Source organism: Balaenoptera borealis (genome assembly GCF_965194805.1).
Source record: "Balaenoptera borealis genome assembly, chromosome: 16".
NCBI lineage: Eukaryota > Metazoa > Chordata > Mammalia > Artiodactyla > Balaenopteridae > Balaenoptera > Balaenoptera borealis.
Genome location: NC_138872.1, coordinates 44,462,320 through 44,483,307, shown reverse-complemented (window position 1 = coordinate 44,483,307; position 20,988 = coordinate 44,462,320). Strand labels below are relative to the sequence as shown.

At 54.6% G+C, this 20,988-nt stretch overlaps 1 protein-coding gene and 1 long non-coding RNA gene across 11 annotated transcripts in view; one reads left to right on the top strand and one right to left on the bottom strand.

Annotated features, from left to right (window-relative positions):
• The window catches only part of SYNDIG1 (synapse differentiation inducing 1), a 121,222-nt gene extending 103,170 nt beyond the window's left edge, over window positions 1–18,052 (top strand). For all 10 annotated transcript variants that reach the window (XM_082360176.1, XM_082360175.1, XM_082360174.1 and 7 more), the window contains one exon: window positions 16,855–18,052. In XM_082360176.1, the coding sequence (XP_082216302.1) occupies window positions 16,855–17,013 (159 nt within the window). In that variant the 3' untranslated portion in view covers window positions 17,014–18,052. The remainder of the gene's footprint in view (window positions 1–16,854) is intronic.
• Window positions 13,715–20,988, bottom strand: part of LOC309613407 — a 35,298-nt gene continuing 28,024 nt past the window's right edge. The window contains exons 4-5 of the long non-coding RNA XR_014235707.1: window positions 17,108–17,334; window positions 13,715–16,511 (exon numbers count right to left, since the gene is read on the bottom strand). This is a non-coding gene — a long non-coding RNA (uncharacterized lncRNA). The remainder of the gene's footprint in view (window positions 16,512–17,107; window positions 17,335–20,988) is intronic.

Here is a 20,988-nt window from a genome sequence, read left to right as displayed (position 1 = left end):
GATTCCACGTGCCGCGGAGCAACTAGGCCCGTGAGCCACAACTACTGAGCCTGCGCGTCTGGAGCCTGTGCTCCGCAACAAGAGAGGCCACGATAGTGAGAGGCCCGTGCACCACGATGAAGAGTGGCCCCCGCTTGCCACAACTAGAGAAAGCCCTCACACAGAAACGAAGACCCAACACAGCCATAAATAAAAAATAAATAAATAAATAAATAAATAAAAATGTACTTCTCAATAACCCATGGGTCAAAAATGTCTCATGGGAAATTTAAAAATATTCTGAACTAAATGAAAATGAAAATAAAACATCAAAATTTGTGGGATGTAGCTAAAGTGGTGCTTAGAGGGAAAATTGTAGCATCAAATGCATATATTAGAAAAAGAGCCTAATATATGCATTTGATGGAACCTAAGCAGCCACCTTAAGAAAATAGAGAAACAAGAATAAATTAAAGCAAAAAGAATGAAAGGAATAGTTAAAATTAGAGAAGAAATCAGCTAACACTGAAAATAGGAAAACAGTAGAGAAAATCAACAAAATCAAAAGCCAGCTATTTGAAAAGATTTGAAAAGACAAAAAACCAATAAAACTTGAAAAATCAATAAAATTAATAAACCTCTAGCCAGGCTAACCAATAGAGAGAGAATGAGATCACCTATACCAGGAAAGAAAGGGTCATCTCTACTGATGCCCTGGATGTTAAGAGAAGAATAAGAGAATTCAACAGTGTGAAGAGCTCTGTGCCCGTAAACTCAATAACCCAGATGAAATGGACCAATTCCTTGAAAGCAAGGAGACTTGACTCCCCCGGAATTGCCATCTCTCTGTGCAATCAATGGTTCTCTCCTTGGCTGCATGTTGGAATCACCTGGAGACCTTGAACAGCTCTTATTGCCTGGGCCCCCTCATAAGCATCTTTCTGTAATCGGGGTGGGGTCTGCACGGGGCCAGGACTCAGGTGTCTCCACGTTCTGACATCCTTTGAGCAAAATGGTGTTCCCTGCTCTTATGAAGCCTTTCTCTTGGTGGATCTTCCAACAGCTAAAAGCATGACATCTCCCCAATCCCAGTGCCTGGAGCTGACACTGGTTTTCATCTCCAGGCTTAGAAATGGAAAACCTTAGATTCTCAACAGCAAGATGCTTTGCTCCCAAAGTGGAAGGGACCTTTGTGAGCCTGTGTTTGATGCCGAGGTGAAGGAATCCTAAGGAAGGGGCCCCTCAGGACTCTAGGCCCACCCCAGAAGCAGGACACCCCTGTAGACAGTATAAAGGCTCACAAAGGATAAAGTGTTCACGTCACTGGGCACGGAGATCCTCGGGGCCTGAGAGCAGAGGTAGTGATAAAAAATGGAAGAATGGTGCTCTCGGCTGTGGCGTATCTTTAGATCTTTTATTCATATCGTGGGTGTACATTGTGGACATTAAGCCATTTTTGATGGTTTGTACTTACACCCGCGAGTGAGAGGGGAGTGGTCCCCGCTGGGAACCAGGGAACTGAGTGAGAACAGCTGAAACGGGCGAGTCGTGGGTACAGCTTGCCTGTTCCAGCTCCCAGGCCGTCCTTAGCGGCTCAGCCCCCATCCTACGTAAAAATCCCTTGGAAGGAAAGAGGAGAGGAATTAGCCCCGGCTTCCATGGCACGTGGGAAGCTTTCCAGGGCAGCCAGGGCTCTTCTGAAGCAAACACGGGCCATGAACCCAGAGTCTGGGTGGAGTGGAGCGTCTTCCACTCGGAGCCCTGTGTGGCTCTTCCTTCTGGCCTGTGTGTTGGTGGGGGGCCATCAGTGGGGGTCACCCCCTCAAGGCCCATCGATTTATAGCAGAGGGAACAGAAGCCATCCACGTAAAGGTCGTAGTCAGTGCACAAAGGGCACATGGAAGTGCATGGACCTGGTAGGGTGTCCGTGCCTTGTAACTGCACGATGCTTTCCTCTGAGCTCTGGCATCCGGAGCCTGGGGTTTCAGAGGTTTTAGGTGTTCTACCTCCAAGCAAAGGAGGACAATGGTGTGCGCGCAGAGAGACCAGTAGAATCCGTCGGAAAGGGGATGACCCACCGTGGCCAAGTTTGCTGTGCCCACGGGGAGACAGCCAGCCCCTCACCCGCCCTTGTTCTGCCTGACGCACCCCTGTGCGGCCCTGGCCCTCATCTGAAGCTGATCCCCAGCCCAGTGCTCCAGGGACAGCTGCCCGAACGCCCCACGTCTCCACCCCCCATTTTATTCACCTGCTGATGGGGACCCCTTTATAAAAACAGTGACATGGAGACCCTATAAAGAATGGCAACAAATCAATAATGAAACAGAGACCTTTGTCGTTCGTGCACAAAGGAAGGTGCACGAAGGAACAGGGAGCCCAGGAGACGGGCTTTTGATCATTCATCTTCAAGAGAGCACAAATGAAAATCAATGGCACACACAGCACCAAGTTCACGTTGGAATCACTGAGTCCACAGGCTGGGACCCTCCCCCACTGTTGGGAGTGGAAAATGCTGTGATACTTTCTTATAAGTGTAAACATCCATCTCCCTATTTTGCACCTAGACATCTGCCCAAGAGAAATGCACCCACGTGGCCACAGAGGTTGTTCACGGCAGCATCCTTGGTCACAGCCCCAAACTGGAACAACCCAGGAAAGCCGGAAGCAGCCAGGGTTGATCTCAGGGCTCCTGTGAATGGAAGATGGTTTACCAGGCGGGTCAGCTTGGTTTGGGCAGCCTGAGCCCCTCGGTTTCAAGGTCAGCAGAACCCCCTCTGTAGCTGCAGTGGCACCCACGCCCCTGAGATGTCGGTTCCTGGAAGCCCCTGTGCTGACCCTTCAGAACCAGTTCCCTTCATACTCTTTGGGCCACCCACGCTGCGAGCACTACCTCTCTCCCATTGCTTCTAGAACCCCCGAGTTGTGGAATCTCCTGGCCGGAAGGGTAAGTGGTTCTGAAGCAACCAGTTGCAGTGATATTAACACCAGACAAACAGAATTCAAGGGAAAAGCCATAAAGAGCGACAAAGAATAACTACAAAGATAAGAGGACAGCAAGAAAGAGCCGTGATTAAGGTACAGAAGAGTAACTAGCGTGGCTGCTGATATGAAGGGAGAAGGGTTTACCGGGGGACGTCACGGACCCGCGCCCCGTGTCATCCACAGGGTGATGCTGAGAATTAAATATGCCCCTAAAGGCCAGCCCGGGGAGCCTCTGTCTGTGAAGTCAAGGAAGGCTGGAAATCCAGGAAGAGATGTGGGGTAGGTGGCTTTAAATCGACATTTGGGGAAATCAGAGAACAGACTCAGAATTTCCGGGCAGTGGGCCCAGGTCAGGTTGCAACCATGACCTGGCATCGGCCCACAGCTCAGCCATGAGGGGGAGAAGTTAAGCTGCAGTGGGTCTGGAGCTGAAATCTCCCCGGGGGTGCGGGCCATGAGGGCAGAGGTCCAGCAGGGGGTCACTGGGCCTCGCAGCTACCCGCGCTTGCAGACGTGGCCTCCTGGTCTCATCCAGAAAGCAGCACCATCGTTCACCGGCCCCCAGGACTATCAGCCTCAACTTCAACATTCCTTGGTCTCGAAAGAATTTACCGAAACAGTTATTTTCAAAGAAAGGAGGTGTTTTTGCCTCACAGACGAGGAGGAACACAGTGAGTTGGTTAGAATTATGCTGGACAGACCTCAGAGCACCAGTCACGGTGTAAGGTCTTCTGGGGTGTCTGGACGTTGGGGGTCCCACCTGCAAAGTTGCGAAAATGGCATGAAAAGCCCTGGTGCTTCCTGGTGTCTCCGGCGCCTCCCCCGGTAGACAACACGCAGAACCCTGTCCGGAGAGGTCAGCGTTGCTTTCAGGGGCCCTTGGAAGAGTTGTAATGACACTAACCTGTACCCCACCGTCGCCTGTCTTTGATGGCAGCGTGCGGTGTTGACGGTTTCTGAAACCCAGGACCCAACGTTCTGATAAGAGCTTAGATTTCTAGAAGTTTCACCAACCAGGACCCTGACCACCCAACACATCCCTGTGGTCTTATCCTGTGCGCTCAGACCAGACCAGAAGAGCCATTCATTTTCCAAATGTGTGCTGGGGTGGCGCTGCCAGCCTGGGTGGGGAGGGGTGGGCAGTGAGGAGATCACTGGAAATCAGTTCGTTTTAAACCTTTCCAGTCAAGTGGAGCCCCTGCTGCCTGGACGAAGCACCTAACTTAATGACATTATCACACAGGGACAGTGTGCAGATCACTAACAGCGTCTTCTCAGTGAGATTTTATCAGAACCGTCCCAGGGACTCGGGTCCCCTCTCTTTTGCTTTGTAAGGAGTCCAGGCAACAAGAGGGTAGTTCGGCCACTGGTGAGGTGAGCTGGGGAGAACAGCAGGACGCTGCCCTTTCTTTTGGATATTTTGTGAGTGTTTGGGGGAAAGAGGGCAGCAAACAGCTGTGCCTTCACAAGGAAGCAGGTCTCCTGTAGCCAAGAGGACGAGAGTGTGGGAGACACGCCCGGGCTTTGGGAGACAGGGCCTCACAACTGTCTCCTCACTTCTGGAATAAATGTGTCAGAAGCCATAGCACGTTAGAAGGCCCTGGAGCATACACCGTGGCTCCTGTGAAGTTTCTTATTTTCTTCTTGGTCAATAAAGTTGCCATCGCCTTCCACAGCTCAGAATAATCTTCCCCATCATTTCTGGTGGTTCTTCGTGTTCTGCTCTGGTCCTCATCCCCTCCAGAAACTCGGGAGCAAAGGATGGGTCGCGGTTAATGTGAACGTGATGTGCTTGGTGGCCTGCAGCAAGCTCCTTGCCATTATAAAAATTCGGTGGATAGGCAGGCCTGGAAGTTGTCTCCCCCTGGTCGAGTTCACCTCCAGACCCAGCATACCTTTCCTCTCGGGTCTAGGCAGATGTCATCACGGCCCGACGTGCAAACGAGGGATCTTGGCTCTTCACCATCTGTGGGTCCACCAGTGGCTGCCCCCCAACCGGGCTCTGCCACCCAACTGGCAGCCCCTACTCCACTGCCACCTGCCTTCCTCCTGACGCCACCCCTGGCATCCCCTTGTTCCCAACCCTAAGTACCTCAGCCAGAGGCAGAACCTGCCCTCGCTTCCCTCCCATGACTGAGAGGTGGGAGCCAATTGCCAAGGCTTGTCAAAGGGCTTGAGAGACACACCCTCCTGACCCGCCTTGGGAAGACAGGCCCTAAAAGGGAACAGAGATCACAGCGGAGCTGCAGAACTGCCCTGCCGCCCACGGCCAAGGACTCTACCCTCAAGGCCTTGGGAGCCTGCTGGTGGCCCTCACCTGCTCCTGCAGGTGCGAAAGTGGATTTTTTAAAGGAATGACAATCACTGACAAACGTGCAAATACGTTAAGAGCAGCGATATGGTGGAAGGTAAAAGCAGAAGTGTATGTTTTTTAAATTCTCCACTGGATGAATATCTGCAGGTGCGATTGCTGCCGAAACAAACCAACCAACAGACTAGCCGAGGGAACTGCGGGACGGGGGCAGCTGTCAAGATAAACGGTGGATTAAGTGTGAAGCCAGAACTCCCGGTCTGATGTGAAAGGCTCCCCTGGGGCGTATGACCCTTCCTTTCCCAAGTCCACTGAGCGAACACACTGGGTTATTTATGAGAGACGCTCAGGGCAGCCCAGAAATGTCGAAGGTCAAAGGCCACATTCTCAGGCTTGGCACTGAGAAGCTCTGAACCCAGCCGGAGGGCCACTTGCCCTCGTTCTAGGCCTGCTCCCACCAGGGGCTCCAGGGCCCAAGAAGCAGAGGTGGAGCAGGCGGGGTCCCCACGCCAGCCCGACCCAGGCCACGCGGGAAGGACAGCACAGCGTCCCACGTCTGAACCTGGAGCAGCACAAACGGCGTCTCTGTGCGGGCGCCGTGGCCGCGAGGCTGGGGCAGGTTCAGGAGGGGCTGAAAGGCAGCCAGCGAGAGCCTCATCTCCAACGGGGCCCGGACCAGGCCCCAGCCGGTGGCCTCCAGCCCCAAACTCAGCAACCGTGTGGGTTTATCAGCCATCAGGGGCTGCAGATCAGGCCTGAGAGCAAGTCTGGGGCAGAGAGATTCACCCCCAGACCCAGGCACCAGGCATCAGGCTCAGGGGGTCCCAGCACCTGCTGTGTTGAGGGGAGCTTGGGTGTCACTGCCCTGGGGGGCTTCCTCCCCACGACCAACACTGACTCCCCAGGCTGCACACACTGGGAAGGGTAAATCGAGGCATCGGCCTGATGGGAAATGACACCTGTGGGATCAACACGTTTTTCCTGTTTACCGGCACTGAAATTCTGGACAGCGAATTAAACTATGAAGAAACTGGGGGAAACTCAGCATTTACATTTAAGACTTTGGTCTGTTCCATCCAATCCTTTTTGTGTGCATTATTGTCTGTACAGGCAAGATTAGGGTTTAAAATATGCCTTTTTGTAACCAATATCATGAGTACTTGTCATGTAATTAGTGATGTTTGTGGTGACCTGATGTCTCACCATAGGGATACAACACAGTTATTTAATTATTCATCTTTTAAAGCATTCAGATTTTCTCCCAAATTTCCAGTCTACTAGGTAACACTGAATTTTTTTCATTCTTTACTTAGATCTTTGCTAGTCTTTGCTTCTTAAGAAACAAGCTTTTCTTATTTTCATTGGAGCAATATAATTCGTGATTAGCTAGTGGCCCTGTCATGGGAAGACTTTTTAAAACAAGGGTGTTTTGTTTGCTGTGCGATTGGTTTTCTGTGACATGAGCTGGCAGGAAAATAAAAGGACCATCACGTCACCCGTCATGTAACAATTTGAGGAAGCTTGTTGTGCGCAAGACAAAGCCCAGTCATGGGGGCTCTTCTGCAGGGAACATGGGGCGCCCACAGATTCTGCAGAGGCACCGACCCAGCACCTGACAGGTTTCCTCTGGCACAGACCAGCCACCACACATGTGCCCAGGGGTGTCACACACATGGTGAAAGCGGCCACACACATGGGGCAGACATCGGCCAGCCTGCGTCCACTGTTGGGTCCAAAGGTCCCAAACCTTCATTTTTGTTCCTAAAAATTTTTTCTCGTCCCCAAGGGGTATTTAAAGAGAAAGGTCTGATTTTTTCCTCTCCTGGGTTTTAAAATCTTTAATCTCCTCCTTATTTGTTTCCAGAAAGGAAGCAGGACTTTTGCGTAAAGAATGAAATGATGGCGTAGTTTCCGTTCGTGGGCACCTGTTAGGATCCAGGAGGCAGGTGCTCTGTCACTCGACACCGAACCTGAATTCCCCATCTCTCATTCTCCATCAATGGAGTCATATGCAGACGTGCTTAGCAGGGAGTGTCTGCAACTTACCCTGACATGCATCCAAAAGAAAAAAGATGGGTTGATGGATGGATAGAGAGCTGAATAGATGAACCTAAACTGAAGGGGTTGATATGTTCACTGCAGGTTCTTTTACCTTTTCTGTGTGTTTGAACATCTTCCTAACACATTGTTATATTAAGGGTACGTTTATGGAAACCAGTATTAACAACAGTCATTCTCTGTGGTGTCAGGAAGGAGGAAGTAAGGCCAGGCAAGTAAATTGTTGGCATGGAGCGCGACGTGGAGCAGTAAGTCAGGGTGTCCTGCGCTGACATTGTCACAACACCCACTAGACACTAACACTGCTTTAGGGAGGAAAGTAAAATCGGACACTCAGCATTAGCGAGTAAGTAGTTCAAGGGCCGAGCGAGTTCCCATCAGTGCTGGGTTTGAGCAGGTGTGGGGTCCCCTCCCCCCGCCTCCCCCCAGGTTCTCAGGGACGGAGCCCGGGAACGTGCCCCTGCACCAGACAGGGCTCTCACCTGCCCCATCCACACCCTGCCTTTTAAATAAACGGCTTGTCTCAGACCAGTTTAGCTCTGCAGAAAATGGACAAAGGGGCGCAGAGCTGGCGGCTTCCCTGAGTCCAGTCACCCACCAACCCCCATCAGCATCTCACGTTGGGCTCGTCTGTTCCAGGTAAAGACTGCACCATTGTATTCTAAGTGCTGCTGCACCATTGTATTCTCAGTGCTCTGTCCAGATCGCCTTAGCGGTTGCCTGATGCCCTCTTTCTGCCCCTGGGTCCCATCCAGGATCCACGCAGCACCTGGCGGTCAGGCCTCCTCGGGATCCTCTGGGCTGTGACAACGTCTCAGGCTTCCCTTGTCTCTGATGACTTTGACAGCTGTGAGGAGACCTGGTGGGGTACAATGTAGGATGTCCCTCTGTCGGGACTTGTCTGATGCTTTCCTCCTGCTTAGACTGGGGTTATGGGTTTGTGGAGGAGGAGCATGGAGGTGAAGGTCATTGCTGCATCCCATCAACGTGACCTGTCACTGCGGATGCTGACCCTGGTCGCCTGGCTGTGGTCGTGTTTGTCGGGGTTTCTTCACGGCAAGGTCACTCTTCCTCCCGCCGTCCATTCCGTCCTCTGTCCTAGGAAGTCACTGCGCAGCCCACCCTCAAAGGGTGGGACTTGTGCTTTACTTCCCTGAGGGCGGAGGACATACATAGATTATTTGGAATTTGTCTATATGGGAGATTTGTCTATTCTCCCCAGTGAACTGATTCATCCAATCATTTATTTACATCATTATGGACCCTTGGATGTTTATTTTACACTTTGGCTTATAATCCAATACTACATTATTTATTTGTCACTTTGGCCATAGGGAGCATTTCCTGTGTCCCCCTGACATGCCCCCATCCTTTTGATCTCAGAGTATTTTCCCTTTTTTGTACTATAGAATGCCGCCCCAGGCTCATCTTGTATATTAGCTGCCTGAGTCCTAAAATCAGCCACTTCCCCATGGAGTTCTGGCCCCTTTTATTGGAAAATGGTTTTAGAAACCACTATCTGGGCACTGAGCGTGCTTGTTGCTACTGGGGTGTCATTGATTCTGGGTTTGCTCAGTAACAGAGCTAGGAAATAGGAAATACACGTGTGTGTACTTGCATTTTATTAGTTAGTTCTATATGTAGAAATACATGTGTCTACATCTTTATATATAGAAATATTTCCATACGTATAATTATTTTTGCATTATCCATCTGTGCCTGTATGAAGCTAAACGTGAGTTCATACTGATTAGTCACAGGGGAAAACCAAGGCAGGCTTCTCTCCAACAGAGCCCCGTGGCCAGCATAGGGGGGAGGCCTGAACTGTGGGAAGGGGAGCCCTGGGCGGGGCCTCTCAGGAACTGCGAGGCCTGGGGCTCCTCTAACCTCAGCTGGAGGATGGAGTCAAGGTCACTCAGGCTTCTGCGCAGGATGGCACAGGGGCCGTTGCTCCTGTTGATGTTTTTGTTGTGTTCCCTACAAAATGACCTTGATGACAGGGACCCTCAGACACCATCACGGGTAACTACCCCCCTTGCAGTGACCCAGGCCAAGGCCAGGTGAGGGGGCTTGGTGCTAGCACCCAGGGGAGCCTGTGTTCCCATCAGGTTTTACCCAAGCACAGGGGGTACGTTTGTTTCATAGCTGATCTCTCTGCCATTCAGACCTAACTCACAAGGTTTTTTTTTCATGGCTTAAAATAGAAAGGTTGCTTTAAAAGGGGGAGGGGAGGTCATAAAAATGCTCCTGGAGCTAAACCACATAAGGAAAGAAGCATGCATGTGGGTCTGAGTGAGCCGTGGCCTGAGAGGCTTTCCCTCCTCCCCATGAAGCCTGCTAAACCACCACATGGCCCCTCCTCCAGTGCAGCCCCACGTACCCGTCAGCACACAGCAAGCCGTAGACAGTCATAAATAAGGGAAATAAGCTTTGCAATGATGCAAAGAAATGTAATCCAGCCCGACAGATATTGGTGCAGGAGGAAAAATGAGCCATAAGATACCCAGAGTGCTATAAATTTCCAGAGAGATGGTTGTGGAGGTAGAGAGGGTGTCTGTCACACTCCTCAGAGGCGGGGGTCTGGCGCCAGCCTTTGTGTTCTGCCGAGGCCATCCCAGCTGTGCCGGGACCCAGCTCCTCGACCAGAGCGGAACCACGTGTCTGTGGAAGACGTGGATGTGGACTCCTCCGACCTTAGCGATTCCTGCACCTAAAATAAATGACCGTAAGAAAAACAAAACAAGGGGAATTCCCTGGCCATCCAGTAGTTAGGATTCAGCGCTTTCACTGCCGGGGCCCAGGTTCGATTTCTAGTCGGGGAGTTAAGATCCCACAAGCCACGCGGCTAAAAAAAAGAAAAGAAAAACAAAGGAGGGATATATTGCAGAGAAAGTCATGTTTTTCCTGAAACTCAAACAACAGTGGGTGTTTTACAGCCCAAGGAAATGAGGACTTTGGCAAAAGCTTGTGGTAAACTCAGTCCAGGACCAGACCCTGGGAGCATCGTCTCCCAGGGGCCGGGGGAGGTGTCCCCCAGCAGGGATGGAGCACAGGACCTTGCCACATGTCACGGAGGCCTGGGGCCCAGCATCAGCCCCTGATAGGTTCCATCTGCGATGGATGCCAGTGGACCCCAGACCAGGACGCCCACTCCACACCCCGGGTCCAAAGGCCCCCCTTCATCTGCAGATTTCATGGGCCTTGCCTTCTCACAGGGTCACCCCCACCTCCTTCATCTCCACCTGACACTGAGCTACCAAAATAAATTCACAGGTAAACGCACAGAGGCAGGTGTGTGTGGAGCAGTTTCCCGGGCGCGGGGAAACCCCCCGCCCCCCAGCACTGATGCCTGAACCGCCCTGCAGGGTTTCCACCTCCTCTGGGTTCATCCCGCCCGCCACACCCCAGGCTTCTTCTCCTCCCCGCTCCCCGTGGGACTCTCTGCCCGTTTCTCCTGGATCTGTGCTGCCCACCATGGTGGCCCCTAACGCTTGGCTACTTATGTTTAAATTAATTAAAATTAAATGATATTAAAACTCACAGTCACACTCACCACATCCCAAGTGCTGAGTAGCCATAGGTGGCTCGTGGCCACCACGCGGGGCGGCACAGGTTAACTGTGCTCTCCTGCCCGGCAGACACCGGCCACCCTCCTGGCTGCTCTCTCTCCTCCCTCCTGGACTCCCGAGGACTGCGGGCCCCTCCCCTCCATCATGCAGGCACCACGTCCTGCCCAAACTGGCCTCCAGGTCCTTGAGGGTGCCTGGCAGAGCCATCCCAGCAAGGAGCTGTGGTTGTAAACGCTTCCTTCTCGGCTACGCCTGACGCATATCCTCCTAATCAGCTCGTAGACTCTGCGTAAGACCCGTGATTATCAGCCGAGGGCTTCCTGGACATGCGGATGTTTCTGACCAAAGCGTGTTGCCCTCGAGAGCTGGAAGGAAAGGCCGCTGGGCCTCGGTCATTAGTTCACTGAGTGGTCCTGCGCGGAGCCCGCGAACCTGCAGTTGCAATGCTCCGTGGTGAGCCTGGGATGGAGACTTGGGGGCCCCCCGGGGGCCTCCCCACCTCAGGGGGCAGGGACAGCCCCATGGACATATAATAGATGAGTTAGGGGTGAAAATGGTGTGAAGGACGATCAAAAAGGCCCAGCAAATGCAGAGGCAGAGAGCAGCGTGGAGAGCAAGCCGGCTCTCGCTCACTGAATCTCACCTGCATCCGTGTCTGTAGGGAATCAGCATCTTCCTTTCCTTTTCTCTTACTTTCCTTCTCTGGTTCTGATATCAAGATTTTACTAGTTTCACGAAATGGGTTTCTCTATTCTTTATAGATGGTTCCTATTTGTTCATTTAACTCTTGGTAGAATCATTTCCAAAATCATCTTAGGGTGTAAAAGTAGATTTTTTTTAACTGTGTTTTCTTCCAGTTGCTGACCCTCCCCAAGGACACCACCAATCTGGCTCCTTTGCCAACAGTGTAGATGACTTTGGCCTGTTTTGTACTCTATGCAATAGACTCCTGTGTCTGGCTTCTTCTGTTCAACATCATGTTCCTGAGATTTATTTCATTACCGTATTGGGTACCATTGTCATTTATCCTTTTACTGTGGTTAGATGTTGGGATGACTTCCAGGTCAGGGCTCTGATGGTCGGTATGGCTACGGACATGCTTGTAGGTGTCCTTGGTGCACAAATGCATCATTTCTGTTGAGCATTTGCCAGGAGTAGAACACGTGTATCGTGTGTGTGTCTATATGTCCAGCTGTAAGCAGTGTTGCGTTTCCCAAGTAGTAACAGGATTTCACACTCTCAGCAGGACCAGATGAGAGTGTGGATTTCCACTGTTGTCTCTCTTCCCTTTGAGCCATTCTTGGGTGGCATATAGCACTGTTCTTTTACAATGTACTGGGTGGGGTATGCCTGAGCCGTTCCTGGGAATGAGGGGTGTGGTCTCTCCCCACCCCCAGGCTGCCACCATGGGATCTGCCACTTTGGGGTGAGGCATGGCGAGTGGAGACAGATGGGGGTAGAAAACTCTCACCCACTCACATCATCATGGGGGCCCCATGCCTGCAAAGCGTGTGCAGCTCTCTTCCTCATCCAGGCATTTGGCGGGTTCTCTGCAGACCCCACACACACACTCACACACTCTGCATCCTCGACTAGAGTTTGGAATTTTCCTCGGGGGTCTGCTTGCCCCTCCATTGGGCTCCATCAGACACGGTATACGACAGCTTGGGCAGCCTGCGTCTGCCCCAGGAAGTACCCACTCCTCCTCCCCTGACCGACGGGAGGGCCGGCCCGTCCCCCCACCCCGAGAGCGCTGACCCCGGCTCCCACCCTGACGCTGCTGCCCAGTCCACCCCCGCCTTCTGGATTGTCCAGGCGGGAATGGTCTCCTGCCCTCCATGCAGGGGGCACACGTCAAGACAGATGCCCAGTGTCCCGTCGGAGCTGCTCTCAGTGGGACTGAAGGGGGAGGCGGTGCCTATGCCCCTCGTGGAGAGAACCCGGACTCGCATTCTGGTCCCTCAGATCCCCTCCCTGCCTTCACACACCCGGACCTTTGTCCCCTCGGGGCAGACGGATGGAGGGCTTCAGAACCTCTAATTCGGTTCCGCTCTCGTTTTGGAAATTGGCAAACGCGGCTGTGCGGCCCTGTCGCCATCCTGGGCCGTTGTCTGTCGTGATGTCAAACCTCTAGCTGTTGCAGGTGAGCAAAGGAAGGAAGGAAGGAAAGGGCTGAGGGAGGAGTAAGGACCTGGGCCCCCCGAGCCGAGGGCCAGACAAACCTCTCAGGTGAGCCGGGCCTCAGGTGGGAGGGAGGGGCGCGCACTGGGAAGGGGGCGAGGATGGGCGCAGGTCGGGGCCAGACTGGACGCACCAAAAGCACCAGAAGAAAGGGGGCCTGGCATCTGTCAGACCAGGAGACGACCCTGCTATGAAACCAGCCCCTAAATGCTCTCAATCGCCACAGAGGGAGGAAGTGTCAGAGGATAAGGGCAGCCGAGGATGTGAATTTGACTCATTCCCCTGCAAACTGGTCATTTCTCACCCTAGAAACCTGCCCAAAATGAGCTTGAAATGTGTCTGAGGACCTTCCCGACTTCTGATGGCCGGCTCCTCTGCGTGGGTGCTTGACCTAGTGGCCGTCCCAGCCTCAGAGGCTGACGGGGGCAGCACCTGGGACGGACCTCACGCTGTATCTGGATCACGGCTCTGATGGTCAATTCTGGTCTAAGCACATTGGTCCCGGCTGTGCGTTCTCTGTTTATATGATTTTTATTTCCTCCATTTAAATAACACTTCATTCAAGGGAGGGAGTCAGTGTTTCCATGAGTTTTAGCACCAATATTTTACTTTTGCTCTTGAATTTAAAGTTGGGTTTTCTTATTTTTTTTTTTAAAGATTTATTTATTGATTGATTGATTGCTATGTTGGGTCTTCGTTTCTGTGCGAGGGCTTTCTCTAGTTGCGGCAAGCGGGGGCCACTCTTCATCACGGTGCGCGGGCCTCTCACTATCGTGGCCTCTCTTGTTGCGGAGCACAGGCTCCAGACGCACAGGCTCAGTAGTTGTGGCTCACGGGCCTAGTTGCTCCGCAGCACGTGGAATCTTCCCAGACCAGGGCTCGAACCCGTGTCCCCTGCATTAGCAGGCAGATTCTCAACCACTGCGCCACCAGGGAAGCCCTAAAGTTGGGTTTTCTACATAGCTTTAAAACCAGGTGAGTGAGGGTAGTTATTTACCTGAAGAACCAGAGTGCATGTTTGAATGTGGAATATCCCAGTGGGCTATGTGTGAGCTCAGCGCGTCCTGGGTGGGTTGGAGGACGTTTCCCCAGGTCAGGGCGGTGGCAGCACCCAGTGCCCAGCGAGCGGTGTCTCGGGGGGCCAGGCACTCCCTGACTCTGACCTCCAGCTCTTCGACCTGAGTTAAGACTCTCTCCCTCGCCTGTGACTTATACTCCAAGCAGCGTCCATGAGGGTGGACGGCACACTCTCTGGGTCCCTCTGAGCCCCTGGCGCACAGAAGATGCTACTCAGAACCAGGCCAGTCACCTGCACTTTCTGTTTTCTGAGCAAAAGACCTCAAAAAAGAAAGGAACGAACTTCACTTGGTGATCTCTGGCCAAAAGGGCAGGGAAGGAAAACCAGCCGCGGGGACATTCCCAGCCTGGGGGGAGTGGGACAGCCGTTTGCAGACAGGGCCCGAGGGGCTGTCCAGTGACACACACCGTGCCCCTCCCTCTGCCCAATGCGGCAGCCCTGGGGTCGGCCTCTGGGGTCACAGAGGCCACACGGACAGAAAGCTGCCCATGGGGACCCCCTCAGGATGAGCTTCAGTGGGACCCCCATCTGTCACTGCCCCAAGGCTGCACCCCCCGGGATTCTGCTCCTCCTGGAAGGATGGGCCACCCACTGTGTCGTCCTGTGTGTGCGTCCTTCTTCACAAGAGTTTCCTTTCAGCTGTGCAAACGTCAGCCAACCCCCAGCCGCAGCCCCTCTTCTGTGCAGGGGCCCCAGGAGCTGGTTCCCAGAGACCGTGAGGCCAGGCCGCCGTCTGGGAGGGGACCCTAGGTGGACCCGAGGGCTGCGGGGCCGCAAGGAAGGAACTGGCGGGTCCCGGTAGGGGGACGCTGTGAGCTCCTGCCTCAGCCCACAACGCAGCCAGGACGTCAAGAGAATGCAGCCCAGGCCCCTCCAGGCCCAGGCAGAGTCACCCACCGAGGGGCTCCCAAACCCCTAACGCCGGAACCTGGGAGAGGTTAGCGGCTTGTTCTTGATTTAAGCTGCCCGGCTGGGGGTGATGTAGGTCAGCAGAGGACAGTGAGCCCACCTGTCAGGAGAGAGGACGGAGCGCCCGGATTCGGTCCCACGCCCGCGGGTCAGGCCGTCCAGGGCGGCCCTCAGGGAGCCCAGCCGACGCAGGCATTATAAGCAGCTCACCGGGGCTTCCAGCCACTGAGGGTCCCGAGTGCATGCGTGGACCCAGATGAGACGGGCAGCCCTCGGAGTCGGGAGCTCCCTGCGGAGTCCAAGTGCCCGGCCCGGCCTCCTGGTCTGTCTGTCTGTCTGTCTGTCTGTGCGTGGCTCCTGCAGCAGAGCCCCGGCCGGGCTGGGGTTGGGGGGCCCACCCTGACAGAGGCCGGGGGCCGGCAGGGAGGGTCCTGGAGAGTTTGGGGTGAACTCAGCTGAGACGTAGCTACTGTTGTCCTGGGAGCTTCCTGCTCACGTTCTCTTCACTCCGCTTCATCAAAGATCGTCCACAGAGAACCCCCAGGCTCACTTCCAAGCCCAAAAATTGGGAAGGAGGACATAAAACTGGCCCTCAAGAACCAGAAGTTAGAGGAAGAAATAAAAGGACACGAGCGGACCGGAGGCCCTTCTCCACCCGACGTCTCATCAGGTCAGGGGCAGAGCTGCGGAGGACGGAAAGTCATCTCCTGGTGACCTCTGAGTCTGGGACCTCGGTGTCTGAGTAAACAGGATGCCACCTCCCATCCTGCCCACAAAAGTAGAAATACACTCAACACGCATGGAAACGGGATCCGGTGAGAGTCCGGTTTCTGGAGATGGGTCCTGAGGGGGTCAGGACGTCCCACACGGGGAGTGAGCTCTGCCTTTGCCCTGACGAGGAGCACCCCGCCCTGCCGGGGGTCAGCCCTCCTCAGCGCCCCATGACGCTCCGGGGGCACCTGCCCTGCTGGCCTCCACCCTCATCTGCCATCCCTCGGGGGGCATCAGCCGTGATGTCACAGCTGGATCACACGATGGTCCCCACAGCCCAGGGCCTCCCTTGTCGAGGGGACAAGGAGGAGGGGGCTGGCCGTGGTGGAGGTGGGCTCCACCACAAAACGCCAAATCTGACACAACACCCGAAACCTCCACGTTCCCATCTGCTTCATGACCCCGAGGTCATGACCCCGAATATCACTAAACTAACACCTCGCTATGCAATCGGGTGACCAGAAATAGAGGCGCTGGTCTCACCTCGAGTTATTTCAGTGGTGGATGAATTTTCGGCCCCGCCATGGCAGGGAGGGGGCATCGGGCACGCAGATTCCCGCGCCGCCGGCTGGGGAGTAGAGTCTCGGTATCCGCAGTCCACTGAAGGAGCTTACGCCTCGGGCTCCTCTCCGGGTAACGAGAACTCCCGTTTCCTTCCCCACACCGCCGTACGCTGTAAGGATCAGAGGAGGTAAGTGTGAACACACTTTAGAAAACTGTTCACATATCTTTACCGGGCAGAAGGGGGCCGCTGAGGTGTGACGTCCCCGCCCTCGCATCCTGGTGCCCGAGACCCGGGACTCCTGTGGCTGGTGCTCAGCTGACAACTGCCGGCCTGGGTATCCCTGGGGCTTCGCTTTCTTTCCTTTAAGCTTTGACTGCCTTGCAGGGCAGGGAGGAGCAGTGGTGAGCGACAGCCTCCCCGCCTTCCCTGCACAACTCCCCCTCAGTGAGTCCCCTCTCGGTTTGCCTTGCTCATCTTGACCCCCTTTTTCCTCTCCCTCCTCCCGCTGCAGACGAACAAAGCCGTGGCCAAGGGGGACTTTCACCAGGCCAGCACCAGCTCCCGGCGGGCCCTCTTCCTGGCCGTGCTCTCCATCACCATCGGGACCGGCATCTACGTGGGCGTGGCCGTGGCCCTCATCGCCTACCTCTCCAAGAGCAACCACCTATGAGCCTCCCCGGGCGCGTCGCATGAAGAGCCTGGGCCAGTTGTGTGCGGATGCAGAGGAGCGGGGCTGGCAAGGGTGGACACACAGGTAGACACACCTGTGTGATGCTGTACAGTGTAAGTCATCGCCAATGACGCCATAAAGCCCTGGGATCTTCTGCCCATGGATTCCTTTTGTTTTCACCCTTTCATATCGTTTTCACAGCACTGTGCAGAGCATGGGACAGATGGGCACTGCTAACCCTTCCAAACGGACACTCCAAAGATCCCGACCCTCGCGGCTGTCTCTGGATGGATTCTGGTGGATTAACGCTGGTGCCAGTGCCTGGAATGCCATAGCATTAGCAATAGACAAACAGGAACATGTGTTTACTTTTATGGAATATGGTGCAACAGGCAGAGGGCAGGGGACACGTGCTCTTCTGTCTGTGGCCCCACCTGACTCCTCTGGCACTGCTCCCCAGTCCACGTGCCTTCCCCCGCAGAAGGCAATGGGCTGGGCGGCAAGAGAGACAGAGCAGCTGCTGGCAGGGCCCCCAGGTGTCACGGCTCTCCAGAGGGGTCCAGCCCTGAGAATGCAGAGCCAGAGTCGTTCCCAGGCCCAGAATGTCACTCCCTCCACGCTGTCCCCAGCCTAGGAACATCAGGCCTCCTCTGGAATGTGTCCATACTCCACAGCCACCATGCGGCAATATGCAATCCTGGGGCCTCGTTGACCTGGGGCCCGGGGCAGGCCAGCCCCTCCCCAGACTCCTCCCAGAAGGACCAAGGTTTTCTCCAGGAACTCCAGGCCAAGGAGCCAAGACGCCCCCTCAGTGTAAGGACGAGCGCAGGGGGATGCTTCTACCCACCTGCGCTGACATTCTCCTTGGTGATGACAGTGACACTAGTGATCTTACAGAGGACATGAACCTTCTCTGTCAACTAAATGAATAGCTATTTTCTTGTCATTTTTTTTTAAGTGCAACTATTGTTTCATGCTGCTTCATTTATCAGATGAATGCTGAGAAATACGTAATCACAGACATTTTAATACCATTTCATTGCTGTTTCACGAGTGTTCATTATTTAACAAAAGTTATCTTTTAGCTTTTTTGCTTAAGACTTTTCTTTCTGATTAATATCAACCCTTGGGTTTCACTAATACCTTTTCCTTGTTGTTAAAGTAGCTGCAGAGCTGCCAGGGCTCAGCTGCTGAAGCAATAGCAGGGTGTCCTGAGATGAGAATCACAGCATCCCCAGCTTCTGACGTTCCCACTTGAACACATTAGTAAATATTATTATCCCGATACCCTCAGTGGACACAGAGGCCGTCTCTCTAGGGCAGTGGGTGGTTCCACCCACAGCACTTATAACATCCCTGCTGCCTGGGTCCCAGCCCCAGAAATCTTATGTGATTGATCAGGGGTGCAGCCTGGTGATTACAAAGTGCAGCAGAAATTAAGAACCACTGTCCTGGAATAAGGACTCAGGTTTGATCCCCTCACTTGCCTCTCTTCTCCTCGACCTTAAACATCTAATATTCTGAAAATTATTAGCACTGCTTTCCTGGGTCAAACCCGAGATCCATCAGGCACTTGCACCTATGGATGCTCCAAAAACACGCTCTAAGCAGGACACAGGGAAGATGCCCAGACATCCCAGGATGAGTCAGAGGAACCTGGTGAGAGAGGGCGGATTTGGAACCAAACCAATCTGGGTTTTAGCTGTGTGATCCTGGGCAGGTGGGCGCACTTCTCTGGACCTCATCTCTAGGGGAGGGTGACTAGTTAGGCCGCCTCCTTGGACAGCCGGTGAGTGCAGCCGGGAGGCCAGGCCCGGCCGCGGGCATGCAGAGATGGGTGGTCACGGTCACTCAGGCCCTGAGGGTACGTCCACTGGCTGGTTTGTGCCCTCCCGTCTATTCAGCCCAATCTCTTGGGTTTATTCATCGTGAGCCATTGTGTGAAATGGTCTTTGTATGTGTCCTAAATTGTCCATTTTTAGTTCAAGAGGTGCCCAAAGTTGCCTATCTTTGGATTTGATTATGTCCTCTCCCCCATCTCCTCCACCACCAGCAGGGGGCTCTACGCCAGCCCCTCTGGGCTCCTGCTGGACCCCCTTCCTGTCTCCCCCCAGCCTCCGTTTAAAAGTTTTAGCCCTACCCATATCCTCTCGGCTCCTCCAGGCCTCCCCAGGACCCGCACCACGACCACACGTGGTGCCTTGTGGCCATGAGTGTGCAGGGGGCGGGGTCCAGCCTGTCCGAGGACAACTGACCGGCCACGTGCAGCCCTGCAGCTCACTTGACAGGTGGACACAGAGCAGCCCAGCGCCGCCACCAGCTCGGCCTCGTCGGGGCAGTGGCTCTGTGGGTGGCCACTGCCCACACGGCATCTTCTACGTGTTTTGGGGCCACCGTGCGCCCCCCTAGAACCACGTTGTCCCACTGTCACTGCAGCCGCCGCAGACGAGGCACCACCTAGGCAGGCCCTGCCCCAGGCCCTGGGCCCAGTTTTCCCACAAAGTCCCGAGAGCCCCAGCAGGTGGGAGTCAGAGCTGAGGGTGAGAGCAGGTAACTCGCCCGGCACCACCTGTCATCTGGAGAGTGAGGACAGGCCCCGCCCGGCACCCACCCCCCAGGCCACAAGGTGCCTGGCGGAACCACAGGCACAGCGTCCACGCTGCGCCCGTTGCATTCTCGTCAAAACACTTTCTGCAGCGGAGACCCAGCGCCTGTAATTTCCCCAAAGTCATGCTCCCCGGAAACAGCAAAGTCAGCTGCCACCCAGATGGTCAGACCCTAACCCATCACCCCCCCTTACGGCACGTGGCCTCAGTCGTGGTTTACCAAAAATGTGAGGAATCACATCTGTGCCCAGACGTTAGTGGGTCAGGACTCTGAGGGACCCGAAAGGACTTTGGTTTATGTTCGCAGCCCGTCTTTGCCAGTGGGTGGTGGGGCGAGTGGGGAGGGGGCCTGAGGCAACCTCCATGGAAGTGTCGTCTTGGCAAAGGTGGGTGTCTGATTCCTCTGCACAGCAGAGGTCCGCCCACATCCTTGCAGACGCCACAGGCTGCCGGGCTCCTGCCGCCCCGAGGCCCCTCTCTGCCCCTGCTTCCCTGGGCATCCTGCCCCACCGGGTGTCGCCCCCCACCAGGTGTCCCCACCTCACCAGGTGTCCCCGCTTGCCCAGCTATTCCAACTCTCCCCAGGGAACTACCCCAGGTCCCGAGGAGAACCTGTCGGGGAGGCCACATCCCTCGGTCACTGTGCCATCAGCGGCTGCCAGAGATGCCACAGACAGTGGGGCCACACAGCTGCCTGGGAACGGGGTCCCACTGACACCTAAATCCAGGGCAGGGTGTCCCTCACCCCTGCCAGTCACCCTGTGCCTCTCCGGATGCTGGAGGCCACCTCTCATTCAGGGCAGCATCTGGGTTTAAAATCATCCATGAGCTGCCTTCCCGTAGGCCAACAGCTGCTACCACTTCCGGACACGAATGCCCAGTGGTCATGGCACTGAGCTGCCTTTCCAGGGCCCCTGAGGCTTTATAGGGCCTCCCAGGGGCCCCTGTGGATTGGCTTCAGCCCCAGCCCTGAGGACAATCTTGTGTTGTCCCCTCAAAGTCCACCTGCCTTTGTTGCCATGGGTGTTGACATCTGTTGACCCAATTTGCCAATAAAGAGTTAAGTGTAGATTCAGACCCTGAGCTGACACTGACCTCTCGGAAACACACCTGTCCCGTCTCTAACCAACTAGAGGCCAGGCTCACGTCTGTGCTCTGCTGTCAATGACCTTGGGAGCATTGGGTGGAGCCGAAAGTGGTGTGAGGCTGTGGCTGTGATGTCGCCCCCTTGACCTCTTGAAAGCCCCTCCCTGGTCTTCAGGATGAGCTGAGCTGCCCGGAGGGGGACAGAGGGCGGGGCCTCAGCCCCTGGGAATCTCACCTGAAGATTCTGTGCCTGGTAGCAAACCAAGGATGGACGGCAAACCCG